Source organism: Ursus americanus, chromosome 19 (assembly GCF_024610735.1).
Source record: "Ursus americanus isolate L20-20 chromosome 19, mUrsAme1.1.p, whole genome shotgun sequence".
Classification (NCBI taxonomy): Eukaryota; Metazoa; Chordata; class Mammalia; order Carnivora; family Ursidae; genus Ursus; species Ursus americanus.
Genome location: NC_142145.1, coordinates 47,013,622 through 47,026,119, shown reverse-complemented (window position 1 = coordinate 47,026,119; position 12,498 = coordinate 47,013,622). Strand labels below are relative to the sequence as shown.

The window sequence follows — 12,498 nt, the reverse complement described above, 5'->3', positions numbered from 1 at the left end:
CTTTTTATTCACCAGCAGCGCCGCGCAGACCCCGGACTCGCGCTCGCCTGCCGGCGCCCACAGCCTCTCTCCGCGCTCGGGAGCAGTCTCCGCCGCGGCCGTTCTCCATGCGCAGCGCGCACCCGAGGTTCGGCTGCTTTCTCGCTTGCTCGGGCTCCCCTCTTTCCTTCCCTCTACCCCCCAACCCGTGGCGGGCCCCTCCGCCCCGGGCTATCCCGCCCTCTGCGGGCCGCGGGCTGCTCTGTGGGTGTCTCCCTTCTGTCGCGGCGGGCTGTAGCGGCTCCCAGGTTCCCGGGACACCGCGGACCAACTTCTGCTGTCTCTTCCTCTCCCTGAAGCGCTTATCTGCGCGCAGCCTTATCTCCGAGTTATCTGGCGCAAAGGGGCGGGAGCCGGCAGTCAGGCGGGCTGAGAGACTCCTTTCTAGCTATCTAGCCCGGGTCTGTGTGTGGGCATTAATTTTAGGCTGGTTATCTCCGAGGAGCCGAAGTGATTTGGAAAAGCAGCTCGGAGGAGGCCCGTCCCGCTGCATTTCGCCTCCCTACCCCACTCCCTCCGAGTCTCCCCGTCTGTCTTCCTGCTCTCCCCTTTGGGGTGGCCTCGGCCCCGGGGCGGTCTCACCCCCCCCCCCCCCGCCCTGCATTTCCCCCTCCTCCTTTACTCTGAGCTCCGCTCCACCCCGCTACGTCCGATTCCGGAACGGTCTGGCCTTTCCGCGGCTGGGGATGACCACGGGGTGGGCGGGGGTGGCCCAGCCGGCGTGAGCGCACGCGCTGGTGGCTGCAGACGCGAGCCTTGTCTAAGGTGTGCGGCGCCACGGGGAGGAGGGCTGGGCGTGAGACTGCGGCCCCGCGGGCACCCAGCAGTGCCTGGGCCCGGAAGGTCGGAGACTGTCGTCTCCGCCCCGGCGCCCCACCTTCCCTGGGCTGAATTGCACTTCTCTCTGGAGCTCGCGTTTCGTCCCGTCAAGCGCAGCCGGGGAAGCTCTGGGAAAGCCAGTGTGGGAGAACGCGGCGGTTTCGTTTTCGGGGACAGGTTGCCTTCCTCACGCTAGTGATTTTCGCCCGGGCAGACCTCACACCGAGGCATTCCGGGCGGGGGGCATCAGTAGGGAGGCGGGAGAAGACAGAGCCGACAAGCAACAACTACTTAAATTCTTTTGTGTGTCATCGGCCGAGAGGTATCCACTTTGGGACGGAAGGAAAACCTCGGCCAGTCTCCCCGTCGCCCCTGGGATCTGGCGCGCTCAGACGGAGGATGCTGCGGAGGGGGTGGGCGGGAAGACAAGGGGACCCGGGCGGTGCAGGCGAGGGAGGGCGGATAGCCCAGTCCTGGGAGGACTCTGCGGCGGCTACCCAGGCTCTGTTCCCCTGTCCTTCCCCAACTCCCGCGCCCGGGAGAGAAACGGGATATTTGAGAAATCCCATTAGCTAGAAAAGGCAGTGGGAGTGAGATTCTGTGAGGCCTGTGCTTTTGGTAACCCTTTTTGATTTCTCCTCCTGTCCTTGCCTCCCCTCACCCCGCCTCAGGAGCTAGAAGTTAGTTTGGAGAGGCGCCGGACCGTGGATGGCCTTGACTGACGGCGGCTGGTGCCTGCCGAAGCGCTTCGGGGCCGCGGCTGCGGACGCCAGCGATTCCGGAGCCTTTCCAGCGCGGGAGCCCTCCACGCCGCCTTCTCCCATCTCCTCCTCTTCCTCCTCCTGCTGCTCCCGGGGTGGGGAGCGTGGCCCCAGCGGCGCCAGCAACTGCAGGACGCCGCAACTCGACACGGAGGCGGCGGCGGGACCCCCGGCCCGCTCGCTGCTGCTCAGCCCGTACGCCTCGCATCCCTTCGGGGCTCCCCACGGACCTTCGGCGCCCGGGGTCGCTGGCCCCGGGAGCGCCCTGTCGAGCTGGGAGGACCTACTGCTCTTCACTGACCTCGACCAGGCCGCGACCGCCAGCAAGCTGCTGTGGTCCAGCCGCGGCGCCAAGCTGAGCCCCTTCGCACCCGAGCAGCCCGAGGAGATGTACCAGACCCTCGCCGCCCTCTCCAGCCAGGGGCCGGCCGCTTACGACGGCGCGCCGGGCGGCTTTGTGCACTCTGCAGCCGCCGCCGCAGCCGCCGCGGCCGCGGCCAGTTCCCCGGTCTACGTGCCCACCACCCGCGTGGGCTCCATGCTGCCCGGCCTGCCGTACCTGCAGGGGGCGGGCAGCGGGCCCGCCAACCACGCGGGCGGCGCAGGCGCGCACCCCGGCTGGCCTCAAGCCGCGGCCGACAGCCCCCCGTACGGCAGTGGAGGCGGCGCGGCCGGCGGCGGGGCCGCGGGGCCCGGGAGCGCCGGCTCGGCCGCTGCGCACGTCTCCGCGCGCTTCCCCTACTCGCCCAGCCCGCCCATGGCCAACGGCGCGGCGCGGGACCCTGGGGGCTACGCCGCAGCTGGTGGCGGGGGAGCGGGCGGCGTGAGCGGCGGCGGAGGCGGCAGCCTGGCGGCCATGGGCGGCCGCGAGCACCAGTACAGCTCGCTGTCGGCCGCGCGGCCGCTGAACGGGACGTACCACCATCACCATCACCACCACCCGAACCCCTACTCGCCCTACGTGGGTGCACCGCTGACTCCCGCCTGGCCCGCAGGACCCTTCGAGACCCCAGTGCTGCACAGCCTGCAGAGCCGCGCCGGAGCCCCACTCCCGGTGCCGCGGGGCCCCAGCGCAGGTAAGGGGTGCGCCGCCGCGTGGGAGTGGGGGCCTGAGGCGCTGGGGTGTACGGGGGTGTGGAACAGCTGGTTGACTTGGGCCTTGTTCATAGGGTTTTTCCGTCTGGGTGCCTAGCGGTCGGCCCGGCCCCAGGGAGAATTTTCAGAGCTTTGGTGGCAGAGCCACCCAGAGTCTGGCAGCGTTGGTGAGGTGCTTCTATTTTTCGGATTGTTTCAGTTCCTTTCCACGAAGGAGGCGTAGGGCGCCTATATGTCTCAGTGCTTTGGAGAAGCTCTAGGGACTTGAACAGTGAGTGGGGTGGGTAAATTGGAGAAAAAGGGCCTGGGAAGGAACAGACAAGGCCCTGAGACCTGTCACCGAGCCTAATTGGCCTAAGTGAAAGAATGAGACTCTATGGGGCGGGGGGGGGGGGGGTAAGTTTAGGAGAGCGTGGGGCAGTTGGTTCACCCTCTCATCAATTCAACTCTCCAGAGGTGAGGAATTGTGCTTTTCTCAAGGAGAGTGTTTAAAGGCTCCGCGGTGGAAAAGGAGCTAGGGAGCTAATTAGCTTCCCCCTCAGTAAGAGGGAGAGAAGAGAGGATACCTGGACTGGTCAGCCTCATGACTGTCCCGACGGAAAGCTGGTGGAGGGGCCCTTCTGCTTGACATCAACTGAGCCGAGGTCCCTGGAGTTGGCGGCTGCTGCCGGCCGCTGGCAGGCTGGGACCCAGGGATCCTGGAGCTCCCACATCAGTTCTTCCTCCAGAATTCAACCCACCGATCTTATTCCAGTGTTTGGGGGTGATGTGGGGTGACCTGGGAAAACAAAATTGTCAAAGTACCTGGAAACACCCCATTTTGAAAAAGAGTTTTCTGCTCAAGCAGCGGGTTATGAACTATGGTGTCCGAGTGCTGCTTTTCTCTGCTGTTGCAGCATTCTGGTTCCTTCTAGGTGCTTTCACGGGTCTCTTCCTTTGTATTTAACCCGTTTGGTAACTTGACAGACTCCTAAGACAAAACCTTTTTGGGGGGGAGGGGCTGTTGTTTGTTTGAGGGGAAGTGTGAGAGTCACAGAGGTGGCAAAGAGGCAGGAGACCATGTCAGCCTAAATTATCCTACCTGGTGTTGTCACACTCCAGGTTCGGGCTTTTCCTGGGAGCCTCCATGCTCCGTTTTGGGACAACAAATCTTTCAGGGGCCCTAACTAGTAGGACGAAGTGGTGAATTGCCAGCCTTGTATTCAAAAGACACATTGGAAATGCCAGTGGCCCGAAAGCGAAGGATCTGACTTGAACAGCCCTCCTGGTAACACTGGGAGGAGGCAACAGGCTTTTTGGTAACAAGTTCTGCTCTTTCTCTACCTCCTAAGATCCTGGTGTCAGAAGTCTCTCTTCTTTGCTCTGCGAAGTTGGCCCTAGAGACCGTCTTCACCATTGTGTAGAGTGGGTGTGGAGGGCCCTGTTGAGGAGAGACTTGAGAGCAGAGCACTGTCACCTCATTGTGCAGCATAGGGACCCACGGCTGGTTCCCGGGCTCGAGCTGAGAGACTGGGACAGGAGGAATCTTCAAAGAATGGTTAGGGGGCTGGTGGTTAGGCTGAGGCTTTAGTCGGTCAGGAATCCGGCAAGGAGTCTGACAGGGTGTGTGGGTTGGGTAGGGGGGCAGCTCCAGTTGGAGCGAGATCTGCAGCCCCACCTGTCTCAGGACACACCTTAGTGTAGTCTTCATAGCCCTCTCCCCCCAGACTGAGAAGTAGTCCCAAAAGACATAATAATCAGAGTCTTCCGATGCTTAAAGCAACTTGTTTTGTATAGAAAAATCTTTTCAGAGGCAGTAGGGTGCAGTTGGCAGACAAGTTAAAATATAATTTTAAACCTAGCTTAGTCTTTCACCAACTTTTCACCTTCTTGATAGGATGTTGCAAAGTTAGGAAAATCTTCTGTAGATCCAGAGTATGTTAAAAACAACCACCAAAAATGGGGAGGGGCTTGGGAACACCCAGCTTTTGCATAAAGAGTTTTTAAGAACGCAGGAAGCTGCTGAAAATCAAGCCAGTCTGGGGGTGGGAGAGGCAAAAGACCTAATTTTGGTTGTCCTCACAGGTGTTCTTGTGGTAGAAAAACCTTGACCTCCAACCTCTCTCCTCCCAGCTTCCTAGATTCCCCCCTTTTCCACTTTGATTGTTTAAAAAAACAGACCATTTTTGAAGGCACTCTTTAATTGATTTGGGAAACAGCAGGGCTAAAACCTGAGCTTTTTCAACCTACAGTGGGGAGGCCTCCGGGAACCTGCTTCATACACCTCTCCCTGATTTTGGTGGTGGGTGGATGGGAGGGAGTCCTGGGGTGAGTCTTCACCAAGCTTCAGTCCCTGAGCTCAGCGCCCTCCTAAGCTCCCGCTGAACTGTGTTCCATTCTTTGGGTCTTGGGACGCATTCGCTGGCCGTGCCCTTCTCCCCAGTGCCTTTTATTTTCTCCAGGGGAACCCAACGCAGTCGTGTTTAGGAGACATGATGAGTAGGGTGAAACCGGTGAACAAACATCTAGCGCAATTAGATTTTCTAATTGTTTTTAAAGTTTTTCTTACGTTAGTCGGTTGTAGGATTGTCGCTGGTGGGTAAGCGGTAGGGAGAAAATAGGAGGTCTAGATTTAATTTAATTTAATTAGACATCAGCAAACTTCCTAAATTTTATTTATGCAAAGTGGACTTAAAGTTTTGTCTTCAGGTTTTCAGATGACTAAAGAGATTTACCTGGAGAGTTCACACTGTCCTCTCTTGGGAGTCTTTGTTGGTCCCAGCCTAGGGGAAGGAGGCCGGGCTTAGGGCTGGGTTCTCCAGGGAATGCCCCACTCCTCTATCGAGAGGGTCTCTGATAGGTAACATTTTAAAGTCAACAACTAAGACAAATACCTTGTTTAACTTCAGTGTCCTTGAAGTCCTGAGCATTTTACTGATTACCGTAGTCAATAGTGGCTTTTAGGGTGGAGAAGAATAAATCTTTGTGATGTGTTGTAAGTTGCGGTATCCCTGTGACAACTTTGAACTCCAGTTATGTAGGATGCTAGTTTCTTTTAAACTTATTTCTTGAGGACGAAGTAGACTTGTTTTGTAGGGTAAATAGTATCATGTAATTAAATAGTATTCACGCCAAAGACATATTTAAATATCTTTACAACAAGTAGTTGATGGTAGAAACCAGCTGTGAACTGTTCGGGGAATGAGAAAGAATAGAAAGGTTTACTAGCACACATCTTCAAAATAAAACTTTAAAATGTAATGTTTATTTACTTTAAAAATTGATTCAGAAGTGTTTCTTAAAGAAAGCCAAATTTGGACATTTGAATCTTCTATAAATAATTGTAAACAGGATATTTTTATTTTTTATGAAGTCTATTTTAAAAGTACTTAATAAGTACCTGTCTCATTTTACATAGTATTCATTCATATTTAACAAATTTAAGTGGAAGTAATAGATGTGACTAACAACCATTTACTCTGGAGATTATTTTTTATTAACAGGTTTAGGTTAGTTGTAAACACCAGAAACTATAATCAAATAGCAAAGTGACACAAACACAATTTGGGTAGATTGTGTAAGTTGAAGTTTGGTGTACAAAAATATGAAAGTTTTATTGAGCACTGAAACGGTTTTAGTAATGTTCTGAATCAATAAAGCATCAACCGTTTGTAGAAATTTCGCAGATAGAAGCGGTTAGACCCATGTGAAACTCAAAATATTTCAACATTTGGTCCTTGTGGCATGAAAAGAAAATTTAACATTGATCTCTGTGCTTGTTAATGTTGGTGCCTTTTTTCCCATGGGGAGACCTGAGTCATTTTCTAGTTAATTGATAAAGTGCCCAAAAACAGTATTTCTAATTTCACTTGTCCATTTTTATTTTTAATTAGAGAAAAGGAAAGGGTGACAGATACAGTAAATACTTTAAAAATTACTTGGGATAAAAGTAATAAGGTAGCCCAGCTGTGTCCCAGGATGTTCGTGGGTTTGGTGCAGGGGTCAGTGATCAGTGTTGATACTGTGTGGTTTGCTCGGTTTGGCAAGTGGCACACTGTAATTATGATGGATTTCAGTTTTGAAACGCTTGGGAACAGCCGGAAAGGAGGGGTCAGGGGACCCAAACCGACTTCCCCACAGCGCATCTCAACTCCGAGGTCCTTGGAGACCGAAGGCAGATGATTGGCGCTCGGCCTCCAGCACCATGTCCTGCTACTTTCCTGGGGTTTTACTGGGCGCGCCCAGGGCTGCAGAAGTATTGGACAAAGGCTGAGCAGATCGATAGCGACAACGGCCGGCTCCTGGCTTGGCTGCTGAGCAGAAAGACCCGTGGGGAAGGGGAAGGGCGGGGAGGCGGGCAGCAGGTCGCCAGCGCTGGGGCCAGGGGTGCCGGGGGTCTTCTGGGGAGCCCGGGGAGGGGCGGGAGCGGCGCGGCCTCACCGGGCCTCTGTCCCCGCTCTCGCCGCAGACCTGCTGGAGGACCTGCCCGAGAGCCGCGAGTGCGTGAACTGCGGCTCCATCCAGACGCCGCTCTGGCGGCGGGACGGCACCGGCCACTACTTGTGCAACGCCTGCGGGCTCTACAGCAAGATGAACGGCCTCAGCCGGCCCCTCATCAAGCCGCAGAAGCGCGTGGTGAGTGCGAGCGCCGCCCTCCCCTGCGGCCCGGGCCCGGAGCGGCGCTCCTCCTGTGGCCCCGGCGCTGCCGGCTCGCCCCGGGCGCTACCGCGGGAACAGGTGCTGCGAGACCCGGGGCTGCCGGGGTCTGCCCGAGCGCGGGGACTCAGCTGTCCCCTTCACACCTGCGAGCACCCGGGGGGAGGTTGTCCCGAAACCAGCGTCTGGGGAACGAAGACAGCCTTTCCCCACATTTACACCTGGGGCATGGTGTCTGTAAATGGGGGGAGGAGAAAGGTGTAGGGAGCTACCATTTTTTAAATACACGAAAGTCTATATTGACATATCTCTAGATATACTTGGAAACGCACTAGAAAAATTCTGGAAGGACACAAGAAAGTAGTAATGACGGTAACCTCCGGGGAGAAAAACTGAATATACCAACCGAGGTCAGATGAAGGAGGGAGATCTTTCTGCTCTGGGTTGGATTTTATTCTTGAAAAACCGTCCTCGTTTATACCCCCTCTCCTCCCCAGTAGAATATGACAACGACAAACCCACCCTCCCTTTCTCCCCACAGCCTCATTCAGGGTTCCTTTGATTCTGTTCCTTATACCTTTGGGTCCCTTCTACCTCTTCTCCTGAGAGAGAGATTTTAGCCCCAAATTCCATCGTCTTTTGGATTGTCTTTGATGAAAATTTACTCTAACCTTTGTTACTTTGAAATCTAGCTGCTTAGAAAACTACATAGAACTTGAGAAAAAAAAAATGCAGTCTTACATGCTTCTCAAGTTGGGGATTTTCACCAGTTCAAACACATTTTTTACTGTGTTTTAAACTATGCGAATTCTGATTTTCTTCAGGGACAAATCTTATAGTTAGGTGTGGCTTTAGGGGAGGGCATTTACTGCTGCAGTGATTAGAGAAAATAAATGAAAGTGTTCACAGGCCCCACGGTAGGGCTAACATTTGTTTAACCAAGCACTCATACTCTTAATACCTTTTAAAGTAAAATATTTTACAGTGAGATGCCAGACATCTTAAGTATCCAAGTAATTTATTTAATTGTTATACTCTAATTTGCAGAAACAAATGCTACACATGTTGTTTGTGTTAAATAGATTAGGGCGATATTGCATCACAATGGAAGTCTGACACCTTAAAGAGAAGCAATTAGTTTTATGGTTGTTTTGTTTTTAATGCATTTAAAATAAAGTGGCTGAGGCTAATTTAATGTGAGTATGTGCCTTAAACTTGTTACAACCTCCTGCAGCTTAAAATGGTCTTCAAAGGGCATCCTTCACTTAAGTATCTGACTCCCTATGGTTTTTCACTTCTTATGCATCATATTAAGAAAAGAAAAAGTGGCCAGAAAATATTCCAGGAAGTTCGTTGTTTTCGTGTATGCACAGTGAAACTGATTTTTTTTTTTTTTGAAAGATATATTGAGCTGAGTTCTAGCTGAGTTCAGCAAGGTAACCTTTTATGGAAATTGAGGGGGACTCTGGTAGAAGAGCAGCTGATGAGGTTCTAGTTGCATTCTGTGCATATGGATCTAGTAACATCCATATTTAGGTAGTGCCATTTGTTTTGTGCACTTACCAGTCAACATAACTTACCAGAAAAGAGTTTTTAACATCTCTTAATCTGTTGGTTTTCCTTCTGTGTGGCAGGTGTCTTGGCCGTGACCAAGGTCAGCCATTGTGCTTTGTAAATGGGTTATAAATGATAACCAATTGAAGGGCGTGTTCATCAATTAGTTCTTGTGGGCTTCTTATTTATGGTTTTGATGGATCTAGCTTAGTTCTCAGAATGTTGAACCCAAGTTTGTTTAGCCAGCAGTCCAGAACCAATCACTGTGAATTTGAACTTGTAATACATTGCAAAATAAGAGATTTATGGTGTAACTTGAATTCCTTGTCAGTGATGAATATAACTGAGATCACTTGTTACAAGGAACTTTTATAACCCGTTCACCTTCATTTCTCATGTTTATGGAGACTGGCTTCACTTATGATTTGCAGTTGACAGTCATAAAGTTCTTTGTTATAATGGCAAATTCTGATAACAAGGTTACTTCACGTTGGCTTCCAATTCCACTGGAAACTGTCATAAACGACCTGTTTATAAAATGAACCTTCTTGTCCCTAGTTTACTGATTTCACATTTATGAAGAGAAAGGAGTGCTCTCCTAAGAAATTATTTTATTTTAACCATAAAAGGAAAAAAGAAACAAATCCCGATGTGTAACGTTTTATGTTTTTATCATTTTAGCAAAAAGATTCATGCAAATGGTTTGCCTGTCAGCCAAGCATGCTCATTTCAACCAAAAGTCAAATCGGTTTTTTCATAGCATTGCCTTCTTAAAAATGTTGGATTAAAGTTTACCATTGTCACTTTGTTTTTATCGGTTTGTCTGTAAAGAATAGTGCTACAGTAATACAATAGGATGTGAATTGTAAATGCAGAATTCAGTTTCATCTTTTAAGTATGTCAGCAAAGGATTTGATAAATCTATCCTTTAATCTGTGAATATTGTACACCCTCGATTCGTATTTTGTTGTACCTTCTTTAAAACTATTCCTTTCTGAAATTGATCAGTGTAGCTAACTTCCCAAATTCTGTCGAAAAAACTTTGAACGTATTTTGGTCCTTGGATTTTCCCCTCACAGCTTCTTCACTGAAGTCATGGCACTGTTTTGTAGTTGCCCGTCTAGGTAATTTAAAAACAAATTTAGATTTTGGCATTTTGGGGAGGAAACATATACTAGCTTAAACTCTTTGTATAACTTGCACATAAAATTTAGCTGAGATAAATTCCCTCTCAGGATGTTATGGGCGTAAAGGGAACATGGAAATCGGAATGACAGTGCCTTTTCTGATAATACCATTTAATCCTTTGTATGAACAAAAGTTAGGTACTGTACTAACAGGGTAAAGAAAATATATCCCTATCACTGTCTGTAAGACAGTGCCAGCATTAACACAGTGCCGTAAAATTTGCTTATCCTTTGTAAAATGAATAATACAAAAACTCAGGAGGCAGGCAACCATGATAATTATGAAATGTATTAAAACATACTTCTTTGTAAAAATTCTGTACATTTTATAAGATCCATTTTTATCTATCTATCTATCTATCTTATCTGTCTAATCTATCTGCCTGGCTTTCTATAGTTTTTGGGTTATTCCTCTGCACAGATCTGAGAAATAGACCTGATTATCTCTAGCTTCCAGGTGAAGTGGGCACTGCCCAAAGCCACTTAGGACACTGGCGGGTGGTTTGTGATTGAGTGTCGTTGACTCTTACATCTCAGACCTCTGACAACAGTGGGCACAGTTACTGGCCAGCGTTGTGACTTGGTCCCAGTCATTCTATACTGTGAGTGAATATGCTGGAGCGACCCAAACATGCACGTGGGATGGGGCACCCTACGTGAAACCCCAGTGTCTTGGTTCAGGAAGGTCAGTCTAATTATACTTTATATCTTTTTCTCAGGGGAACTTTTATGTTTTTATAATAAAAGGTCCATGCTTGTTGATGACAGGGAAAGGATACATTGATGTATGTACCAGATACATAGTCACTTAGTCTGTACACTTACTTCCTTGTGCTACTTTTTAGCCTTCCTCCCGGCGGCTTGGATTGTCCTGTGCCAACTGTCACACCACAACCACCACTTTGTGGCGCAGAAATGCCGAGGGTGAACCTGTGTGCAATGCTTGTGGACTCTACATGAAACTCCATGGGGTGAGCCACCTGTTCTGCTCACGTGCATGCATATTTAGTCTCTCATTTGTACATGGTGTCTGTTAAAAAAAAAATCAGCCAAGGAGAGGGGATGAAAGTGAAGAATCTGATTTTCTATATGCACATTACTGAATTTAGGATGTTATTAATTATAATAAAAAGGAATACCTTACATACCAGTAAGAAACAAAACGTGTGTACATGGTAAGACATCCCAATTTTAAAAATATAAAAAGTGAAAAATGTGCATTTTAGGATCTAACGTAGTAACGTTTTAAAAAAAACTATACCCAAAGGAAAAAAGCATGGAACCAACTACAAATGCACAATAACTAGTTTATATCTTAACTTTAAAATTTTTTAGTGCAACCAAGTCATTCGTGTGAAGGAGCAATCATATATTCAGTAGTTATTGTTAGCAACATTCTGTCCGTCATTTGAAGGATAGCATGAAATATAAACTCCATCAATCTTAAAAAGGAAATTAACCTTGTTACGTGTGGGAGGAAGAGAATGCACAGTCTCCGAAATAAAAATAAGTACCCAGTGGTTTTATTCTATAATTGAAGTAGTTTAAAGCAATAAACAGTTGAAGGAGTAAATTTTCCCTGGCAAAGTCATCTCATTTTCTCCTAAGGAACCTGCATTTGATGGGGAGAGTGTAGTCTTTGTACAGGTTGAGATCTATTCAGCATGAATAAAAATTGGACTGAAATTTATGCCAACTTCTTTTAAATGAGGGCTTTCAGTACTGATGTTGAGTCTTTGGTTAAAGTTGGGTTTTTCTCAATATAATACTTATTAAACTTAAGGCCTATATGAAAAATTTTTTTAGGTGCCTCGACCGCTTGCTATGAAAAAAGAGGGAATTCAAACCAGGAAAAGAAAACCTAAGAACATAAATAAATCAAAGGCTTGCTCTGGTAAATACAATAAAATGCTATTTGGTTGTAAAGTATTGGCCAACTGTAAGAGTGGAGTATGTGTATATTTATGAGGTTAATTTTGACTGTTGCAGGTAGTAGCAGTAATTCTGTTCCTATGACTCCAACTTCCACCTCTTCTAACTCAGATGATTGCAGCAAAAATACTTCCCCTACAACACAACCGACAGCCTCAGGGGTAAGTGTTAAAGCAGCATAGACTCTTTGAAGCCAGTGGGGTTGCTCTCTAGTGTATTATCTCAAATTTTATCTTATCTGGTAGTACAATAATCTAAACCAACAGTTCAGTTTAGTTAGCTGATACCTAAGAATAGTTTTCAGAGGAGATTACATTTGAATGTCAACAAAATGACAAACTTAAGTACTTTACAAACCTCTTAATTAAGATCTATATCATTTTTTTATGGTTAAATTAACCCAAGTAAAAGCAAGAAGTTTTGGTTTGAAGTGCTTGAAGTTGTTTTATTTCCAGGTTTCTGTCTGAACTGCTATA

The 12,498-nt window shown here is 48.6% G+C and overlaps 1 protein-coding gene across 5 annotated transcripts in view; it reads left to right on the top strand.

Annotated features, from left to right (window-relative positions):
* Positions 1-2: 2 nt before the first annotated feature.
* Positions 3-12,498, top strand: part of GATA6 (GATA binding protein 6) — a 137,799-nt gene continuing 125,303 nt past the window's right edge. Inside the window, exons 1-6 of one of the 5 annotated variants that reach the window (XM_087869929.1) lie at positions 3-127; positions 1,530-2,695; positions 7,162-7,328; positions 10,936-11,061; positions 11,897-11,984; positions 12,080-12,183. In XM_087869929.1, coding sequence (XP_087726055.1) covers positions 1,567-2,695; positions 7,162-7,328; positions 10,936-11,061; positions 11,897-11,984; positions 12,080-12,183 — 1,614 coding nt within the window. In that variant the 5' untranslated portion in view covers positions 3-127; positions 1,530-1,566. The other 4 variants (XM_087869930.1, XM_045781903.2, XM_087869928.1 and 1 more) reach the window with 4 other exon arrangements.